Raw genomic sequence first — 23,357 nt, forward strand, 5'->3', positions numbered from 1 at the left:
AAAATTGCCTTTTAATAAAAAAACCAAACCCCAAAACTCAAAATTGCGCTCTAGCGCCCCCTAGGAAGAAGAAAAAACTACGCTGCCTGTAACTCCCACTAGAAAGGTCGGAGAGACATGAAACAAAAACCTTTATGTAGGTCTGACTTAGACCTACATTTTTCAATTGTACATCTTCGGGCTAAAATCTACAGGAAGTTGGCAATTCCCCCTTCAAGACAAAAAAGTACTAAAAACAGTCACTTTTGCCTCTTTGAGCTCTAATTTGACCCCCTTAACATGCTTCAAAACTCACCAAACTGAACACACATATCAGGACTGGCTAAAACTGTGATCTAATGAAAAAAACCTAACCCCAAATCTAAAAATTGTGCTCTACAGCAATTTTTTAATAAAACGCACAAAAAACTGCTCCTCGGATGAAAAATCTGACAAAACTGCCTGTAACTCCCACTGGGAAGGTCGGAGAGAGATGAAACAAAAACCTCTATGTAGGTCTCACTTAGACCTACATTTCATAAATTGACAACCCCCAGCAAAAATAAATGATAAATGATAAATGGGTTGTACTTGTATAGCGCTTTTCTACCTTCAAGGTACTCAAAGCGCTTTGACACTACCTCCACATTTACCCATTCACACACACATTCACACACTGATGGAGGGAGCTGCCATGCAAGGCGTCAACAGGAATTTTGCTATTCCCCCTTCAAAACAATTTTTTTGTAAAAACCGGTCACCTTCCTTCAAAAACGAACTCTGAGCGCGTTTGTCGTTTCGCCTTCAAACTAACACAGGAGAGACATTGAACCCTTGTGATTACAACAACAGAAGCGCTTTTTAATTAACTGCTCCGGTTTTGATTTTATGACCCTTCAAAGACCCGCTGCGCTGATGCTGCTGCAATGCTGTTTTTTTAAGATGGCTGCTTAAAAGCAGGAAGCACCAACGTGCCCACACAATGCAGACAAGGTAGGTACACTAGACTAAAGTCTTGGGACACTTCAGACTAAAAGTAGACAAAAGTATTGGGACACTTAGGACTAGCACCTGCCAAATACGCGGGCCCGAACAACGCTGCTTGCAGCTTTAATTTTACTTATTTTTTGTCTGGTTTTGTATTTGTTTTGTATCATCCCGTGCGGTGTATATATATATATTTTTTGTTCGGTTTGTACTTCATGAAGTTTTGCACTTGTTGTTTTTTTTGTTTGTTTTCATTATATTTGGATGTATTTGTTTGGTTTGTATGCTTGTGAATCTGGGCTATCCATTAAATACTTATTATGTTGAAGGGGGCAGGAAATATAAGATTTTCTTCATCCTGTTCCTTCTCAAGCATAGATGTGTAAATGTGTTTTTTTTTTTTGCTAAAGTTTAATTGTCTATTGATCAAAAATGTACATCAATGAGAGACAAATTAAAAAAAAAAAAAAAAAAAAAAGTTCTAATATAAATATTATCCCAAATAATACATTGCCAGAATCGGAGTCATGTTGAATTGAGAATTGATTCTGAATTGAATCGGATCGAATCATTAGGTGCCCAAAGACTCACACCCCTAGTTAACATTATAATCACAGTACTTTATAATTTGCTTAAAAAGTACTAATACACACACTGACATTTTTTTACAAAGTTTTTTTCTAATAACTAAAATACATTTTATCGATTTTTAAATACATTTTGTATGTTTTGGGTTTCTTAGGCGTCTTAGTATTTTATGTTTTAATGGCTAAACTTTTCTGGTTTTAAATATTGGTTTGTACTGTAGCACTTAAATATTTATTTAAATGAAAAGTGTGGAACAAATAAAATCTATTCTAATTTTTTCTGGCGGGCATTGTGACATCCTACGTTGCACAGTGGTCCTTGAACGCACCGTAAACTTTAATGGTCCATGATTTGTCTAAGTCCAAGTCTAACCCTTGATCACTCAAGCTGAGAGAGCACAGCTTGTAGGTTCAATGAGCACAATTGAATATCTTAGTCGTTCAGAGAGAAATGCATTTATATAAGTTTGGATTGGAGTATGAGGTTTTTTTAATGGGAAAAGACGCTAATGTCTTTTGTTTTCGTGTTAGCATTTAAGCTCGTGAGTTTTTCAAAGTGCAGTTACCAGTCACGGTTTTCTAAATATTTTCATTAAAAACGGTAAGGCTAAACTTCGGAAGTTGTACCGCGGTTATCGTTAAGTCCCTACGTACAAAGCCTGGGTGAGGGTACCTTTTGGCAGTATTCTCTGTCATGGGTATGTTCAAAAGTTGGTGGACTCATTCTCCAAGGTTGTTGGAGTTCATGAAAACAAAGTAACAACAATGGACTCTTATCCTAACTGTTGTGTGTTGGCTCGGAGTCATAATCAAAAGGAACAGAGCGTAACAGAAAAAATGTTACATAATTTACAAAAACATGTTTTCATCACTTGTTTGGTTGTTTGTCATACTTTTTTTTCTTAAGTGTATTATTGAACAACCTTGGATAAAAGAGAGTGACTCGCTGTTGGTGTACTGGTTCTGGACAAGGAAGGATCAAAAGTATGTCTTTAACGACGTGGATGATAGAAACATCGTTTTGTCAAGTTAGAGTTGAAAACACTTCTATTGGTCAGCTGGCTGGCCATTACCAAGAAGTGAAGCGGTGTGTGTATTTTAAAAGACGGTTGACCTAAAAAACGCAGGCAGGTAACAACCTCACCTACCACCGGATTACACCATAAACATAGATTAACCAACGAATGCAGACTATAGCTGCAGCGTAAACTGTTGTAATCAACAACACGTGGATTTACTCAACACCACGTAAGAAAATGATAGTCTGCTATTAGGCTATGCACCAAAATAGTTATAATATATCATTTTAATTTTGGAGATGATGTACCATAGATGGTTGTCAAAGCTAACAAGACAGAGTTTCCCAGTCTCATTTCTTCGTGGCAACCCGCCACAAATACTTTTGAAATGGAGCCAGATGTTTATGGCAGAAGATAATATTGACGATTATTAGGGCCCGCATGGCCCATTGCATAAGGACTCCCAAAGGGAGTCCTTATGCAATGGGACATAAGGACCTATTGAATTTGTAAGGTTTTATTCTTTATTCTTTATTCTTCCGCCGCCACATTAAACTGTAATTTGACCCACTTAACATGCTTCAAAACTCACCATATTTGACCCACACATCAGGACCTGCGAAAATTGCCTTTTTTTTAAAAAACCGAACCACAAAACTCAAAATTGCGCTCTAGCGCCCCCTAGGGAAAAAAAAACTAGACTGCCTGTAACTCCCACTAGGAAGGTCGGAGAGACATGAAACAAAAACCTCTATGTAGGTCTGACTTAGACCTACATTTCATAATAGTACATTGTCGGGCTAAAATCAACAGGAAGTTGGCAATTCCCCCTTCAAGACAAAAAAGTACTAAAAACAGTAACTTTTGCCTCTTTGAGCTGTAATTTGACCCCCTTAACATGCTTCAAAACTCACCAAACTGAACACACACATCAGGACTGGCAAAAATTGCGATCTAATGAAAAAACCTAACCCCAAATTAAAAAATTGCGCTCTAGAGCAATTTTTGAATGAAACGGAGAAAAAACTGCTCCTCGGAAGAAATAAATGACAAAACTGCCTGTAACTCCCACTGGGAAGGTCGGAGAGACCATCCATCCATCCATCCATCTTCTTCCGCTTATCCGAGGTCGGGTCGCGGGGGCAGCAGCTTAAGCAGGGAAGCCCAGACTTCCCTCTCCCCAGCCACTTCGTCCAGCTCTTCCTGTGGGACCCCGAGGCGTTCCCAGGCCAGCCGGGAGACATAGTCTTCCCAACGTGTCCTGGGTCTTCCCCGCGGCCTCCTACCGGTGGGACGTGCCCGAAACACCTCCCTAGGGAGGCGTTCGGGTGGCATCCTGACCAGATGCCCGAACCACCTCATCTGGCTCCTCTCGATGTGGAGGAGCAGCGGCTTTACTTTGAGCTCCTCCCGGATGGCAGAGCTTCTCACCCTATCTCTAAGGGAGAGACCCGCCACCCGGCGGAGGAAACTCATTTCGGCCGCTTGTACCCGTGATCTTGTCCTTTCGGTCATAACCCAAAGCTCATGACCATAGGTGAGGATGGGAACGTAGATCGACCGGTAAATTGAGAGCTTTGCCTTCCGGCTCAGCTCCTTCTTCACCACAACGGATCGATACAGCGTCCGCATTACTGAAGACGCCGCACCGATCCGCCTGTCGATCTCACGATCCACTCTTCCCCCACTCGTGAACAAGACTCCGAGGTACTTGAACTCCTCCACTTGGGGCAAGATCTCCTCCCCAACCCGGAGATGGCACTCCACCCTTTTCCGGGCGAGAACCATGGACTCGGACTTGGAGGTGCTGATTCTCATCCCAGTCGCTTCACACTCAGCTGCGAACCGATCCAGTGAGAGCTGAAGATCCTGGCCAGATGAAGCCATCAGGACCACATCATCTGCAAAAAGCAGAGACCTAATCCTGCACCCTCAAGGACCCTGCCGAGAGTATAGAGCTGGTCCACAGTTCCACGACCAGGACGAAAACCACACTGTTCCTCCTGAATCCGAGGTTCGACTATCCGGCGTAGCCTCCTCTCCAGTACACCTGAATAGACCTTACCGGGAAGGCTGAGGAGTGTGATCCCACGATAGTTAGAACACACCCTCCGGTTCCCCTTCTTAAAGAGAGGAACCACCACCCCGGTCTGCCAATCCAGACATAAAATATTATTTTATGTCTCTCCGGTCGGAGAGACATAAAACAAAAACCTTTTCGTAGGTCTCACTTAGACCTACATTTCATAAATTGACACCCCCCAGCAAAAATCAACAGGAAGTTTGCTATTCCCCCTTCAAAACACATTTTTTGTAAAAACCGGTCACCTTCCTTCAAAAACACCTGCAGACTGCAGGTGTACCTAATTCACAACTCCTCCAACACGAACATTATTGTTTTTGCACTTTTTGGCTTCTTATTAAATAACTTTTGTAACCTATTTTCATGGGCCTCTTTGTGATGTTAAGTTCCTGTTATGCGCTGTTATACAGTATATGCCTTGAGCTCTTATTTTGAAGGCGCTAAGAGCGGAAGTGATGTCACGTTGCGGAGGTTTTTGAAAGAAGGTAAATAAAGTGGTCCTCGTGTAAACTGGAGCCTCCGTGTTTGTTATTTTGTAGTTTCATACAGTATAGGCCACATTTATAAACCCTCGGTTACACTTTTTTAAATAGATTCAATCTTGCACGTGGAAAGTTTAAGTGAGGGCTTTAGTTGTGGACTTCATTTATAATTAAAGGTAAGACCATAATAACGTTTTTTTTTTATTAAATGTGCTTTTTTGTGTGCTACAGTTTGTATGTGTAAAGTTAAAGTTAAGTTAAAGTAGCAATGATTGTCACACACACACTAGGTGTGGTGAAATTTGTCCTCTGCATTTGACCCATCCCCTTGATCACCCCCTGGGACGTGAGGGGAGCAGTGGGCAGCAGCGGCGCCGCGCCTGGGAATCATTTTTGGTGATTTAACCCCCAATTCCAAGCCTTGATGCTGAGTGCCAAGCAGGGATGAATGCTGGTATGAGCTTTTAAACATAACCCGTTAACTGCTGCCAATCAAATGGTGAATAAGATACTCTTTAGGGTTCATATGTTTGTAAATCTGACTGTGATGAAGTCAGTGCCTCACCAGCCATCAACCTCACCGCACGTCACTGATCTAGACATACCTCTGAGAAACGTACCCTAATCATGTTTTGTGCTATTTGACCTTATCAGGCTTTATTTCTGAAAGCCATGGTGCTACAAGAGATGGGCGAAGTGGACGAGTCTCTCCAAGTCCTCCTCAACTGCCTCGCTGTGGACGAGGACTTCCCCTGTGCCAAGAGACAAGTAGAGAAGGTGAGTTTATCAAGTCAAGCTAAATGCTAAATTGTTGTTTTCCCCAGCTCTTATTATTTGTCTGCAAAGTTGCGCTAGTTGCACGTTCACAACTTGTTCTAGAAAATATTATTATCAAATATAAGTTGAGCTTTGTCAGTCTTGCACCGAGCTGTTTATTTTCTTGATGGAAGCTCTGGCTAAGCCCACATGAAGTGGGTACAAGTAGGATGATTCATCCTGAGGGAGTTCAATGTCAACACACCCTGGTAAAGTTTTATGACCTACAAAACAAGATTGCTTCCTTTACGGTGTAATTAAAAAGTCTTACGTTTGGATACTGAGCTAATAACTGAATACTATGTAGCTACACCTTTTTATGTAGAGCACAAGGAAGTGTTTTAAATGTAGAAATACATTATAATGTGACTCCTTTCAAGTTAATGTACCACCTCTATATTGAAGCTATTATCATATATCATACTTGCCAACCTTGAGACCTCCGATTTCGGGAGGTGGGGGGCGTGGTTGGGGGCGTGGTTAAGATATATATATATATATATATAAAAAATACTTGACTTTCAGTGAATTCTAGCTATATATATATATATATATATATATATACTAAATTATTATTTATTTATATATATATATATATATATATGTATAAATAAAAGAAATACTTGAATTTCAGTGTTCATTTATTTACACATAAACACACACATAACACTCATCTACTCATTGTTGAGTTAAGGGTTGAATTGTCCATCCTTGTTCTATTCTCTGTCACTATTTCAGAACACACACATTATACAAATATGCATTATAAAATCAATACGAAAACGGGAGCTCTAATTTGGGAGTCTGAATTAGGATCAGAAGTTCCTATATAAACATTGCGCACTCACGTCGCCTTTTTGTATTGATTACTGCAGCTGTGCACTGGATTCATTCACAAATACAAACTACAACTCACAAACACTTTAGAGTTAGGCTCCACCATCAGAATGTGTACTTAAACTTATAAAGATCACATGGATATTATTCAGTGAGTTGATTCACCAAAACTAACCTGTTATACAGGAGGAAAAAGCACACAGGACGTTTCAATTGTTCACAGACTGGTCGCGCTCATCAGAATGACAAGACACTTCCGGTCTGCAGGTGATAGCATTCAATTGGGAAGAAACACCCTACTGCCCCCTACTGACCAATGTGAATACTGATAAATGTGTAATGACAGCTCCAAAAACGAATTCAAACCACAAAATAAAATAAATAAATCAACACAAAAATGTGACACATTATGGGTGGGTCACATATGCATGTACAGTAGATGGCAGTATTGTCCTGTTTAAAAGTGTCACAACATTGCTGTTTACGGCAGACAAACTGCTTTATGGTAGATGAAAACTTGACTGCTGTTGTTGTGTGTTGTTGCCGCGCTGGGAGGACGTTAATGAAACTGCCGTACAATAAACCCACATAAGAAACCAAGAACTCGCCCTCGATCATTAGCTGTTTAAATTGTGGGAAAGCGGACGTGTGAACAGGTTGTCAATACGTCACTCAGGTCCGCATGGAGCTGGAGGGGGCGTGGCCTCCAGCTCCGCCTGAATTTCGGAAGATTTTCGGGAGAAAATTTGTCTCGGGAGGTTTTCGGGAGAGGCGCTGAATTTCGGGAGTCTCCCGGAAAATCCGGGAGGGTTGGCAAGTATGTCATATATATCTGAAATATGACACCAAAAGACTTGGGTTGCAAATAACTAGATGTGATCAAAATAGTGTCAATCCGGAGATTCCCGAGCCAATTTTAGAGTTCATGAGGAAGTAGGGGTGTAATGGTACGTGTATTTGTATTGAACCGTTTCAGGACGGGGGTGTCTGTTCGGTTCGGAGGTGTACCGAAGGAGTTTCCACACGGACATATTAAGTAGCGTAACGCACGTTGTGTAAACAATGCACACCGAGGCACAACACACGGCATGTTAGCAGCTAACGGGCTAGGATAGACTGACCATACGTCCTCTTTTCACCGGACATGTCTTCTTTTGCGGAGCTGTCAGGGCGGAGTTTCTTAAATGCCTCAAATGTCCGGCATTTTGAGTTAGGGTTGCGTGTATTTTCAATGTACGTTCAGGGTTAAGAAGGGGTTAAAAACAAAACAAACAGCAGCATTGGTGAGGGAGGGGCAGAGACAGAGAGAGAGAGAGAGAGAGTTATGATAAACGCGCATGCGTCGCCAGGCTCTGCTTTTTATCCATAGATTTATCTCATTTAATTTTTTATTATTTATAGCAGGGGTGTCAAAAGTGTGCCCCGGAGGCCATTTGCGGCCCACAGCTAATGTTTTAAAGGCCCACGGCACATTCTAAAAATACTATTAAATTAAACAAAAACATAACAAAAGTGAAATAAAAAAGCTTAAAGGTTAAATGTAATTTAGAAAAAGTTGCAATGTTGACTAATAAAACAAAGCTGTTTTTTTTTCTTTCAAACTGTCATTGCTCAAAACATAATATTGAATCAAAATCAATGTTATTATGAATTATTGACCTATCCAAGGTTCCCATTACTTCACATCAAATATTCCACTAAAAAAAATATTTTTGGTGGAAGATTTTGCAAATTTGGTAAATAAATAACCCAAAAATGTGTATTTTGTTGTTTTCTTACTGTACCGAAAATGAACCGAACCGTGACCTCTAAACCGAGGTACGTACCGAACCCAAGTTTTTGTGTACCGTTACACCCCTATGAGGAAGCCAGTCACGTGATCCGTGACGTAGAGGTAGGAACCACAGATCCCTTCCCCATCAACAACAATGCTAATCAAGCTGACTTTGTGAAAACAGACATTTTGGGGAAAATGATGTTCCAGAACCTTATATTCTTGAGCCCCAACACAAGAAGGATGAGCAATAAGTGCTAAACAGATGCAGCATTATTAAAACACTTTAGCATCAGCAGCATTGCTCGGTGCTAAACATACAAACTAACCATGTCATCACTTACTGTACAAGCTACGCTCTCATAATGTTATTGTTATTGCTATTTTAATGTATTGTTACTATTATCATGGTTTTACATGTTGTTTATTTGATACTAATTCATATCTGTTCTTTTAAATGATATTTAAAGTTGAGTTTTGGTGTGTCAATAAATACTAGGGGTGTAACGGTACGTGTATTTGTATTAAACCGTTTCGCTACGGGGGTTTCGGTTCAGTTCGGAGGTGTACCGAACGAGTTTCCACGCGAACATATGAAGTAGCCGCCTAAGCTAAAGTCTTAACAAGCTGCTCCGCTTCCTTCTGCCTGTCTCTGTCAGTCCTCTACACAGCACCCAGCATTGTCCCGCCCACACAACCATCTGATTGGTTACACACAGAGTGGTAACAGCCAATCAGCAGTGCGTATTCAGAGCGCATGTAGTCAGTGCTTAGTGTTTAGCAGGTAATCATCAGGCAGCGCACTTTCCCCAAATGATAATAAACACCTCCCAGTCAACTACTAGTAACATCACTATGAGCCCGTTGACCTTCTAGAAATATAAAAGGCAGCTCAGCTCACTTGCATTCCTGGCTTGAGGTGAAGGCGAATTCGCTTTTAGCGTAACGTTAGCTCATTTTGCGGTGTGTGTGCGCGTGTGTTACGGACAGCAAAGCCCTTTCTGTCTGTTATTTCACTTTACCCTTTTCTGTGTTGATTGAGCTGTGTTGAAGCAGCAAAAAAGGACATTATGTTAAATGAAGAGTTTCTGTCTCTGATAGTTGATATAATAATGTAAGTGCATCATTAAGCCTACATGAACTCCATGGTGTTCAGGGATGAATAGTCTCTCCTATTGCTATTGTACCATTTTTGTCAGCTATTTCACCACATCTAGTGTGTGTGTGACAATCATTGGTACTTTATAGTTATATTAATCATTAGTAATGGAGCAGCCTAGTTTTGAATGGCAGGGTCCCTGCTTGATAAAAATATAACATTTACATAATAAAAATCAACGACATGCTTCCCAAATGCTGTAATAAATTAAGCATGATGAGTTGACTTGAAACTGTTTAATGTTGCACTTTTTATATGTAGAAAAAAAAGTTTTGTCATTTTATTTAATCTGAGCAACAACTTGAGGCAGTTTAATGTTGATTAACGTGGGCAGAATTATTATAGTGTTCCCAATGTTAAAAGGATAAAGCCATTGTTTACAAATTTGGTAAATAAATAACCAAAAAATTTATATTTTGTTGTTTTCTTACTGTACCGAAAATGAACCGAACCGTGACCTCTACACCGAGGTACGTACCGAACCAAAGTTTTTGTGTACCGTTACCAGAGGTGGGTAGTAACGCGCTACATTTACTCCGTTACATCTACTTGAGTAACTTTTGGGATAAATTGTACTTCTAAGAGTAGTTTTAATGCAACATACTTTTACTTTTACTTGAGTATATTTATAGAGAAGAAACGCTACTTTTACTCCGCTACTTGTATCTACATTCAGCTCGCTACTAATTTTTATCGATCTGTTAATGCACGCTTTGTTTGTTTTGCTTTGTCAGACAGACCTTCATAGTGCCTGCGTTTCAACAAATACAGTCACTGGTGACGTTCACTCCGTTCCACCAATCAGATGCAGTCACTGGTGACGTTGGACCAATCAAACAGAGCCAGGCGGTCACATGACCTGACTTAAACAAGTGTAAAAACTTATTGGGGTGTTACCATTTAGTGGTCAATTGTACGGAACATGTACTGTACTGTGCAATCTACTAATAAAAGTTCCAATCAATCAATCAAAAATGTGAAGGAAAAAAGACCCTTTTTTTTATTTCAACCGTACTTCCCGTCAAAAGCCTAAAGACTGACTGCACAGTTCCTGTCTTCACAATAAAAGTGCCGCTCCATCGCGCCTGCGCTTTCAAAATAAGAGTCTCCGAAAGCCAGCGCAAACAAGCTAGCAAGCTACGGAGTTTGCCGCCAATGTATTTCTTGTAAAGTGTATAAAAACGAATATGGAAGCTGGACAAATAAGATGCCAAAAACCAACCATTTTCATGTGGTATTGGACAGAAAGGAAGACTTTTTTTCTCTTCCATTCGAAAATGTGGACGTTATCATCACTACTGTCTGATTCCAATCAATGCAAGTCATCAGAATCAGGTAATACACCAACTTATATTCTAGTCTTCATGAAAGAAAGGAATCTATATGTGTTAAACATGCATGTATATTCATTAAAACACCTTTAACATGCAAACAAAAACGGCAAAATAAATAAATATAAATTATATACTGTATATATCAATGTATGTATATACATATATACATATATATATGATATGTGTGTGTATGTTACTCATTAGTTACTCAATACTTGAGTAGTTTTTTCACAACATACTTTTTACTTTTACTCAAGTAAATATTTGGGTGACTACTCCTTACTTTTACTTGAGTATTAAATCTCTAAAGTAACAGTACTCTTACTTGAGTACAAATTCTGGCTACTCTACCCACCTCTGACCGTTACACCCCTAATACTATACTCATGTTTTAAAATAAATGAATAATTGTGTTATTAAATGGTGATTTCAGTAGCAATCAAAGTAATAATGGTACAGCCTGTTACATGAAGTCTAAAGTCCTGTATTTACTTGACTTGTGGTAGTCTTACATGAGCAGCTGCATCATCTCCAAAGGCTCAAGTCTCATGACTGTCCACGTAACAACATTAGCACCACTTAACGGAACCAACAGGATGTTGCAGTTACATAAGCCATACAGAGTTGTCACATTGTACAGTAAACTCGTATCTGCGTGACACCACACTGACAAAAGCCAATGTTGCGTCATCACGGACAGGGAACAAATGATGTCATCATATTTGACAAATACATGTGAGAGACGAGCGAGTATGACTAGTTTTTACTAATAAATAACATTTGGGTGTCTATATTCTCCTCCACGGTCACGATAAACTGATATTTTTTTTATTTTTTTTGACAGATCCTGTGCAATTTGCTCTCTTCTTCCGGCGACGACGTCAAGTTCGTTCTGAGGGAAACGTCGCAAAACACCGCGGCTCACTTACGCAGTAAAACCCTGGTGGCTGACTCACAAGCCGTGGCGCACAGTCCGGTCCAGAGACAAAGCCAACATCAGTTGGGCGCGGCGTCAGACACCCAGCAGGTCAGCTGAGCCTCTCAGAAGCGGCTGTGACCACGTGGCCTTGCATTCCCTTGTTTGTCGCTGAACTAACCTCCTCCTCCTCCTCCTCGTCTTGCTTTGGAACACACAGAAACGTCCCGGTCTGAGACGAGCCCTTTCGCTTCGCTTGAACAGGTCGGTACGCGGCGAGGAGAGTCTGAAGAGGGTTTGCTCCGCCCCTCAGCTTGGAGAGCGGGAGAAGGCCAGCCTGCTGAAGAGGAAGTTGTCTGTTTCCGAAGCAGAGGCGTGCATAGTGGAGCATAAAAAACAAGGTGAAAGTCCAAAACAGCAGCTCTGACACTGTAAAAAGTCTAATTTGGATATATTTTTAGAGTAGTCCGTGTGCAGCTTGACTAGCCACTGAAAATGACTCGACACCAAGCAATTGTCTAAATACGTTATTTGCCAAACTTGGAGCACACCGGTATTTAAGCCGCACCCAATACATTTTAGATTTTTAATCTTTTTTTCCACATATTAGCTGCACCAGACTAAAAGCCGCTTGTATATACGTTGTGATAAGAGTTACTCACACAGAAAGATTTTGTAAATGTTATATATATATACACTTAATTGTTTCCAAAAGGTGTCTGTAACAGGGCAGTAAAACGGTTGATCAAACAAAACATAAGTCATGGTCATGGACCCACTAGCTGCGCAAGTTAGCTCTCCAGTCAGCTAAGCGGTGAAGTTTTGGTGAATTTACTGAGGAATTAGTGAAACTGGAACAATATAAAAAGAATGCTGTTGTAAGTTAATAATACTAACACAGGCACTTGTAAACGTTTTAGCATTTTAGCTAATGCTAACGACGTCAGCTTCATTACACTACGATAGCACGTACGAATATGCCTACAGACTTCAGTTGTAACAGTTTTAGTTTTATTGTGAAACTTACAAACGTTGCTTAGAGTGATGAATGAAGAATCCATACGAGTAGAAACGCCATGGACGGCTAAAAGACGGAACGGCGCTTCTACTTTCGGTTGAAAGCGCAAAATGGAAGGACACTGCAGCACTTTTCATAGAAATAACACACCTTTTCTGTGTATTTGCTGTTGTTTTGTGTGTAAAATTATTTGCATTATGGCCGTCAGCGACGAAAAATCGATGAATTAGCCACACCGTTTTATAAGCCGCAGGGTGCAAAATGTAGCGGCTTATAGTCCGGAATTTATGGTAATTATATGCATTCCAGTTATTATTAACACAGCATAAAATACATGAAATAAAAATGAATAAATACGCATGGATGACTGTCAGATTTAAGCACCGAACTATCTATTAAACAGAACAAGAAGCAAGGAATCAATTTTGCTCATGAGGAGAACACATGGAGCTGCACACTCAGTCACAGTCTCACCCTACGCTCCTGAGGAACAGCCCACGCGTTCCTCTATCTATTCAGTTTGGGAGTTCCCTAGTTACATCGCTGAGGCTGCTTCTAAAGGGAGGGGTCACACATTATGCGAGCAGCTCCAGTACACACAATACGTGATGGAATGTGCTGGGGGGGCCTTGTGATTGCGCCCTGTCTCTGCTTTGTCTGCTGTGGACATGCCTTATCTTCGTTGGGGTGCTGGTACATCCTTGGCTGTTAGCGAGGCTGAAAGACGGAAAACATCTCCTTCCATACCGTGGAAGATAACAAGTTGTGTGCCCTTGCACGAAGCAGAAAAAGCACAGAATAGATAATAACTAGAGCAATGGCCTTTAAGCATAAGAGTTGTGTGATAACTTATATATAATTATTTGATTGATGACAATAATACTTGAATTTATTACATTTTTTGCTGGGGATCACTTTAATTACACTTAGTGTTGTATTGATAATACAATTATTCATTAGTTAGCTAATGTATTATTAATAATACTCATTATGTACTGACTAAATGACATTATATTCACCTTTCATTTCAACCTTGGCATGAAATATAAGGCCTGTACTCACAAAGTGACTTTTCCATCTTGACTAAAGTGATGTCATTGTGTCTACTTAAAGGTGTGACCAAAAGCCACGCTAAGACCTGCAGAAGTGTTCCCAAGAACCTCATTGATCCCAACGATTTTGAGTGCTCTCTCTGCATGAGGTGAGGCCAGGTGCATGTTTCTATGCGCTCTACTTGGGATTGTGACCTTTAAATGTCATCTGCTGTTGAAACCAGGTTGTTGTACGAGCCTGTGACCACACCCTGCGGCCACACCTTTTGTAAAAACTGTCTGGAGCGCTGTTTGGACCACACGCCGCAGTGTCCCCTCTGCAAAGAGAGCTTAAAGGAGGTGAGGAACGCTGGTGACAGTTATGAAGAATTGTACTGCATGTTTTTGTACAGATCATGGAAGGGGTATTTATTATCACACAGGTCTTGTAAAAAACATTGCATCATTTTCCTGTGATAAATTAAAAAAAGTTATGGATTATTAAAACTTATAGACTGATACATTTTAATAGCTGTGACTTTTTATTAAATCCAACTTTTTAAATGTCATAACTTTCTTAATATTCACCCCATTTTAGAAATGTAGGTATCATTGGAAAGCAAAGAGGTTTATACATGCAATATTGATGTAAAAAACTAAACAGTAGTTGAAGAGAACAAGCATCATCAGAATCTGAAAACTACAATAAATATTATTAAAATTACATTTCAACAGTTTTTTTTATAGATAAGTGTCAGGTTCAAACACTGATGACATTTATTGAACAGGCAAGAAGCAAGGAATCATGCAGAGACAGAGTTCAATTTAGCTCAATGAGGAGATACGTATTGGGCTGTACTCTTAGTTACAGTTCCAACCTACGCTCTAAGGCAGTGGTTCTCAACCTTTTTTCAGTGATGTACCCCTTAAGAATTATTTTTTAATTCAAGTACCCCCTAATCAGAGCAAAGCATTTCTGGTTGAAAAAAAGAGATAAATAAGTAAAATACAGCACTATGTCATCAGTTTCTGATTTATTAAAGTGTATAACAGTGCAAAATATTGCTCATTTGTAGTGGTCTTTCTTGAACTATTTGGAAAAAAAGATCGGTTTTTATTTATATTTATAAAGGATTTTTGTATTGTTGCTATTTTTAGAATGTTTAAAAAAAATCTCACGTACCCCTTGGCATACCTTCAAGTACCCCCAGGGGTACGCGTACCCCCATTTGAGAACCACTGCTCTAAGGTACAGCCCCACATTCTCCTCTATTTATTTGGGAGGTCTCTGGTTACATCCCTGAGGCTGCTTCTGAAGGAACGGGGGGGTAATTTCAGCAGCCCCAGTTAGACACAATATATGATTATTCAGAAATGCAAATGTGCTGACACTCGTGATATCGCCTTGTCTCTGCTTTGTCTGCGTCACGAACAGGATGTTCGCCCTTGGCAGTCAGGACACAAACACTTGATACGAGACGATGTCTCTTTGCACAGATAGAAAAGTACAACTTCAGCACAATTGATAATAACTATAGCAACGGCCTTTAAGCATAAGAGTTGTGTGATAATTGATACATAATTATTCTAACAATAAGTGTTTTGCTGTAATTTGTACACACATACAGACCCTTTCCAAAAAATTTGAATATCACGGAAAAGTGTATTTATTTTCATGATTCCATTCAAAACGTTAAACTTCCGTAGATTATAAATTCAGGGCCCACAACTTCAACGATTTGTACATAATTCGGGCTTCCAGCTCGTAAAACCCACGAAAACAGGATTTAAAAAAATGTGAATGCTGTGAAGAAATCACCATTTACTTCTCAGTTTTTGCGGGACAAAAAAGTGTTAGATCACATCAAATCAATGAAAATATGCTACTTTCAAAATGATGTCAATCTTCAATAGTTTGTAAGGAATCCCTTTGCCCTCATCACTGTGCTCATGGACTGGGAGTTATGGAAGCCCACAGTCAGCTGCTCTTTGCTCATTTCCTTCTCCACAACCCCCGTAGATTCTCAATGGGGTTTAGGTCCGGCCAGTCCAGCACTGTGATGGCACGGGCATCAAAGCAGGTTTTGGTGCTTCTGGCGGTCTGGGCATAAATCTGCATCTCCATACAGATCCTCAACACAAGTCCTCTCAAACATTCTGGAAGACTGATGCGGTGACCTTGGGTTTAAAAAAGCAGAGTTGACTAACACCTGCACTGGACTTTGCACCCCAAACCATGACTGACCTCAAGCAGCTTGGGTTCTGTTCCTCACCCGTCTAACCCCAAACCCTTGGACCTTGATTCCCGACTGAAAGGCACACTTTACTTTCATCACTGGCCAACAGTCCAGTCCTTCTTGTCCTTGGCCCAGATGAGACGCTTCCTACGTTGGCTCAGGTTTGACTTGAGGAACCCGACAGTTGTAGCACATCTCCAGGATGCGTCATCTGCCTCATTCCACTCTACCTAGATCTCTGCCAGATTCTCTTTCATAATCTGCAGAAGCTCACGGTCAGATCTTCTGCTGGTGCATCTTCTCCTGCCACGTTTTGCCCTTCCACTAGACTTTCCACTGGTATGCTTGGACACTCTGTGGACCTCCTTAGTGTTGCGTTTTGGACCAGTTGTTCCTCCCAGGGAATTCAAGTCACAATTCGCTCCCAAGCTCTTTCCGACACTTAAAGCTGAGTTGAAAAACCACCAGAGACAGAATGGGTATTTTGTTGTATATTTTCAAAGCTTTGCCAATATACATTTTGAGACCAGTCTAACCCTAGAACATTCTATTGCGCCTCCCAAAATGGTCTGTCTTCCCAACGCCAAAAACCCCTCTTTCCTTCCCCCTCCCTAGCCATAATACAAGCACAATGTCTCCCTAGACATAATACATTCCAAAGAACTCAAGGTTAACACACACAGTTTACTGGCTGACAGAGCATCAAGAGAAGAAATGGAAAACACGAGCTGTTTTCAAATATGACTAAGAAATGAAAGAAGTACAACTTAAATTCGGATATATGTAAATATCTGCCTCCGAACTTTACATCCTCTGGCCAGTTGTCAAGTCTTCCCCATATTCATCCTCACTGAGACAATTCAACCAAACTGAATGACAACCTGTGCAGGTGCTTTGCGTTTAGAAGATGAGTATAGTGAGGCAAACATTCAAGCCCTGTAAAGTTCGGGCTGATTTCTTCACAGTATTCTCATTTTTTGAAATCCTGTTTTGTGGGTTTTGTGAGCTGGAAGCCCAAATTATGTAGAAATAAACAACTAAATACTTTGAAGTTGTGTGCCCTGAATCTATGATCTATGGAAGTTTAACGTTTTGAATGGAATTATGGAAATAAATACACTTTTCCATGATATTCAAATGTTTTGGAAAGGGGTTGACCATTTGTGCTATAAAACAGCTCAAAGGAATCCACCAAACTAGTTATCTTTAATAAATAGGAAAAAGTGAGAAAGCACATGACCAATGTTTACAAAATAATGCTCCAGAGCCAATCAGAAGCCAAGATGGCGTTGAGGTGATTTAGTCGTCCCATTAAGTGATGTGGCCCTCAAAGTATGCATAAAGAAGCAAATTAGTAGCCCACAATGAACAAATATACAGTCATGGGTATTTTTCATGAAATTAGCGACGGAAAATTTGAGTAAAGGTGACCGCTGGGAATCCCACCACAAGCGTCCAGACACTCGGCGGCTCTGAAAAAGCCAATGGATGGATTTAAAAGATATTTGTCACACTCCCAGATAAATGTACAACTTTAATTATGAAAAGGATTCCAATGAACATTTTACTCCCTTTAGATGGGTGATTGTCAAACTGGTATGCTAAAGAATCACGTCATGAAATATTCAAACTGTGTAATGTTACAAATAACACCTTTGCCTGGTTTTAAATGAATACTTAGGCCTACTTTGATACTGCACTTCAATGCATGCTGGTACTTGCTGTTTTCTCAGCTGCTGACTAAAGTTTGACCACCACTGGCTTAGATGTTTTGCCAGGGGGTTTAGTGGAGTGGAAACTATGAAATAGTGTGAAGAGATTGATATTGTGGATCAAGTGGGAGTTGAACTCGCTATGCAGAGTGCACCAGTGACCACTTTAATCATGCGCCTGTCCTCCCCAGTATCTGGCCTGCAGGAAGTACATGGTGACAAGTGTGTTGGATGTGCTGATCCAACAGTATTTGGGTCAGGAGTATGAGGAGCGCTCCAGGACTCACCTGCAGGAGACCAGAGAGCTTTCTGAGTAAGCTCGCTACTGCTTTTCCCTCAGCTTGTGTTGACTGGAAGAGGACCTGACTTAACTGTCTTGTGTTTTCAGCCTGACAAAGCAGGTGCCTATCTTCGTGTGTACCATGGCCTACCCCACCGTGCCTTGCCCCCTGCATGTCTTCGAGCCGCGTTACCGCCTGATGATCCGCCGCTGCATGGACACGGGCACGCGGCAGTTTGGGATGTGTATTAGCGACCCGCAGAGAGGGTGAGCACACCTCACTTGTACTGTTCATAGGGGTGTAACGGTACGTGTATTTCTATTGAACTGGTTCGGTTCGGAGGTGTACCGAAGGAGTTTCCACACGGACATATTAAGTAGCGTAACGCACTTTGTGTAAACAATGCACACCGAGGCACAACCGTGATGGTACAGCATATAGCGCCCACTACAACCAGCGTGCCTGATTATCTATATGTTGTATGGCGTTTCCGCTTGCTCACATAGGTGACAGCAAGGCATACTTACTCAACAACTACACAGGTTACACTGACGGTGGCGGTATAAAAAAACCTTTAACACTCTTACTAATAATGCGCCACACTGTAAACCCACACCAAACAACACATTTCGGGAGAACATCTGCACCGTAACGCAACAGGACAAATACCCAGAATCCCATGCAGCCCTAACTCTTCCGGAATACATTATACACCCTTGCTACCAAACCCCGCCCACCTCAACCGTCGCACAGAGAGAGAGAGGGGGGGGGGGGGGGGGTTGATGTGTGAGGGAGCAGGGTTGGGGTGGGGGCGGGGTTTGGTGGTAGCAGGGGTGAATAATGTATCCCGGAAGAGTCAGGGCTGCATGGGATTCTGGGTGTTTGTTCTGTTGTGTTGATGTTGTGTTAAGGTGCAGATTAGAGATGCGCGGATAGGCAATTATTTCATCCGCAACCGCATCAGAAAGTCGTCAACCATCCGCCATCCACCCGATGTAACATTTGATCAGAACCGCACCCGCCCGTTGTTATATATCTAATATAGACGATGCAAGGCATTAGTGAGGTTATAAAGCTTTTGCCTGTTAAAGAAAGGAGACTGATCCAATGCAGCACAGACATTCGCGTGCCACGCTGTCACGACCCAGACGCACACCAGTGCGCAATCATATGGGAGCCGCGCTGAGCGCACCTCCAAGCGCGTCTCGCTGCCGGCGACGGCCGGGTATGGGCCCGACGCTCCAGCGCCATCCATTTTCAGGGCTAGTTGATTCGGCAGGTGGGTTGTTACACACTCCTTAGCGGGTTCCGACTTCCATGGCCACCGTCCTGCTGTCTATATCAACCAGGGTGAGCCCCACCCCTTTCGTGAGCGCACTGCGCGCGGAGTGACCCCTGTTACGCGCCCCCGACAACAGGGGTGGCGGGCAGGTAAGCTGCGCGGGCGGAGCGCGCGGAGTGACCCCTGTTACGAGCCCCCGGCCACGGGGGTGGCGGGCAGGTAAGCTGCTTACCTGCTGCGCGTGACGCCGGCCGCGGCGAAGGCGGACGAGGCGGGGTGTCGGTGCGGTGGGCGCGGTGGTGACCCTGGACGTGCGTCGGGCCCTTCTCGCGGATCGCCTCAGCTACGGCTCCCGGTGGGGCCCTCTCGGGGGAAGGGGCCTCGGTCCCGGACCCTGGCGAGGCGTCCCTTCTCCGCTCCGTAAAAGTGTCCATCTCTTCTTTTTTTTTCTTCTTCTGTTGTGGCATATGCTGCAGGTGCCTGCTCGTTTTTCGTATGTGGGTAACAACATTTAACTATGTATATATATTTACCAATTGGTTTAACTGCCACCCGCCTGAATCTATTTAAAATCTAATTTTTTTTTATTTCAACCGCCCGACCCGACCCGCGGATAAAATCTAATTTTTTTAAATTTCATCCGCCCGATCCGTGGATAATCCGCGGACTCCGCGGTTGTGTCCGCAAACCGCGCATCTCTAGTGCAGATGTTCTCCCGAAATGTGTTTGTCATTCTTGTTTGGTTTTGGTTCAAAGTGTGGCGCATTATTAGTAAGAGTGTTAAAGTTGTTTTATATGGTCACCGTCAGTGTAACCTGTGTGGCTGTTGACCAAGTATGCCTTGCTGTCACGTACGTGTGCAATCAGAAGATGTATATTGTATAACAATTGTTAGGCTGGCACGCTGTTAATACAGATTGTAGAGGGTGCTGAATGTTGTACCATCATAGCACACCCTCATTATATCTGTAAGGGTGAATATTGATCCCGGTAGTTTTCTGCGAGAGGCACTGAAATCCGGAAGTCTCACGGGACAATTGGGGGGTTCAGCAAGTAAGCTGCTGAGCCGCATCAGAGTGATCAAAGAGCCGCATGCGGCTCCGGAGCCGCGGGTTGCCGACCCCTGGGATAGACAGACCATACTTCCTCTTTTCACCGGACATGTCCTCTTTTGCGGAGCTGTCAGGGCGGAGTTTCTTAAATGCCTCAAATGTCCGGCATTTTGAGTTAGAGTTGCGTGTATTTTCAATGTAAGTAAGTCAAGTTTTATTCTTCGGTCAATGGTCAACAAAATAAACAAACAGTTGTACATTCATAGATTGAAAATGAAAATGTTGCAGAGCGAAAGGGTTTAGGCTGAAGTTGAACACTTATAGCGCCAAACCCTATAAACAATGTCAAGTACAAGATGAACTTCCGAAAATTATGAAATGTCTTTTGTACAACATATTATAAATACACATTATACACAATATGAACACTGTTCAATTATATACACAGTAAAGGCATGTGAAATATCCTTATACGCGTGTTAAACCTTTGTACCATTTTATATACTATATACAAACAATTATACTTCCATTATTATTTATATCCCACATTTAGTATTTTAATGAACATTGATCATAGTATTAACTACTGTGTTGATTCAAGAGTGATATATTTTTCCAAGACATTGGTCTTAAAGTGTTTTTTAAATGTGTGAATGGAACTGGAACATTTGAAGGAATCATCCAAGCTGAACCCCCCTGACACAAACACATCTACTTTTTAAGATCCTTCTTATCTTAGCTTTCTGGAAGACAGCTGAACCTCTGAGGTCATAGGGTTTGAACCTCTCCTGTAGACACCGAGGCAGCATGTGGTTATGAGCTTTGTACGTCACAATAGCAGTGTTGAGGTCAACAAGATCGTGCAGTTTTAATGTTTTTAATTTAATAAACAGAGCATTGGTATGGTCATGATAATCTGCATAATTTACAATTCTAATCGCTTTCTTTTGAAGTAAGAATATAGAGTTGATGTTTGTTTTGTAATTGTTACCCCAGATTTCAACACAATAATTAAGATAAGGGAGTACGAAAGAATTATATAACATATTAAGAGCCTTTTGATTTACGGAGTTTTTGATTTTATGTAACATAGCAATATTTTTTGCCATCTTTGTCTTAAGTATATTTATGTACAGTTTCCAATTTAATTTATCATCTATATAGATTCAATCAATCAATCAATCAATCAATCAATCAATCTTTATTTATATAGCCCTAAATTACAAGTGTCTCAAAGGGCTGCACAAGCCACAACGACATCCTCGGTACAAAGCCCACATACGGGCAAGGAAAAACTCACCCCAGTGGGACGTCGATGTGAATGACTATGAGAAACCTTGGAGAGGACCGCATATGTGGGTAACCCCCCCCCCCTCTAGGGGAGACCGAAAGCAATGGATGTCGAGTGGGTCTGACATAATATTGTGAGAGTCCAGTCCATAGTGGATCCAACATAATAGTAAGAGTCCAGTCCATAGTGGATCTAACATAATAGTGAGAGTCCAGTCCATAGTGGATCTAACATAATAGTGAGAGTCCAGTCCATAGTGGATCTAACATAATAGTGTGAGAGTCCAGTCCATAGTGGATCTAACATAATAGTGTGAGAGTCCAGTCCATAGTGGATCTAACATAATGATGTGAGAGTCCAGTCCATAGTGGATCTAACATAATAGTGAGAGTCCAGTCCATAGTGGATCTAACATAATAGTGTGAGAGTCCAGTCCATAGTGGATCTAACATAATAGTGTGAGAGTCCAGTCCATAGTGGATCTAACATAATAGTGTGAGAGTCCAGTCCATAGTGGATCTAACATAATGATGTGAGAGTCCAGTCCATAGTGGATCTAACATAATATTGTGAGAGTCCAGTCCATAGTGGATCTAACATAATATTGTGAGAGTCCAGTCCATAGTGGATCTAACATAATAGTAAGAGTCCAGTCCATAGTGGATCTAACATAATAGTGAGAGTCCAGTCCATAGTGGATCTAACATAATATTGTGAGAGTCCAGTCCATAGTGGATCTAACATAATAGTAAGAGTCCAGTCCATAGTGGGGCCAGCAGGACACCATCCCGAGCGGAGACGGGTCAGCAGCGTAGAGATGTTCCCAGCCGATGCACAGGCGAGCGGTCCACCCCGGGTCCCGACTCTGGACAGCCAGCACTTCATCCATGGCCACCGGACCTGTGCCCCCCCCCCCCCCCCCCTCAAGGAAAAGGGGAGCAGAGGAGAAAAGAAAATGTTGTTGAATACACCCTTTCTATCTCCATATCATCAATTCTTATATGACACTGTATGTTATTTTTCCTATTTCTAAAAATTATATATTTTGTTTTATTTAGGTTGATTGATTGACAGTTATGTACGTTCAGGGTTAAGAAGGGGTTAAAAACAAAACAAACAGCAGCATTGGTGAGGGAGGGGCAGAGACAGAGAGAGAGAGAGAGAGTTATGATAAACGCGCATGCGTCGCCAGGCTCTGCTTTTTATCCATAGATTTAATGTTTTATTATCTATAGCAGGGAGGCCATTTGCGGCCCACAGCTAATGTTTTAAAGGCCCACGGCACATTCTAAAAATACTATTCAAATAAACAAAAAGTGAAATAAAAAAGCTTAAAAGTTAAATGTCATTTAGAAAAAGTTGCAATGTTGACTAAAAAAACAAAGCTGTTTTTTTTTCTTTCAAACTGTCATTGCTCAAAACATAATATTGAATCAAAATCAATGTTCTTATGAATTATTGACCTATCCAATAAATATCA

The 23,357-nt window shown here is 41.5% G+C and overlaps 1 protein-coding gene across 1 annotated transcript in view; it reads left to right on the forward strand.

The window, feature by feature from the left end:
- The window catches only part of lonrf1 (LON peptidase N-terminal domain and ring finger 1), a 49,371-nt gene that overhangs the window by 15,784 nt on the left and 10,230 nt on the right, over positions 1-23,357 (forward strand). Inside the window, exons 3-9 of the mRNA XM_061984401.1 lie at positions 5,792-5,914; positions 11,902-12,084; positions 12,194-12,374; positions 14,105-14,192; positions 14,268-14,382; positions 18,163-18,284; positions 18,360-18,518. Coding sequence (XP_061840385.1) covers positions 5,792-5,914; positions 11,902-12,084; positions 12,194-12,374; positions 14,105-14,192; positions 14,268-14,382; positions 18,163-18,284; positions 18,360-18,518 — 971 coding nt within the window. The remainder of the gene's footprint in view (positions 1-5,791; positions 5,915-11,901; positions 12,085-12,193; positions 12,375-14,104; positions 14,193-14,267; positions 14,383-18,162; positions 18,285-18,359; positions 18,519-23,357) is intronic.

This window comes from Nerophis lumbriciformis, linkage group LG25 (genome assembly GCF_033978685.3).
Source record: "Nerophis lumbriciformis linkage group LG25, RoL_Nlum_v2.1, whole genome shotgun sequence".
Taxonomy (NCBI): Eukaryota; Metazoa; Chordata; class Actinopteri; order Syngnathiformes; family Syngnathidae; genus Nerophis; species Nerophis lumbriciformis.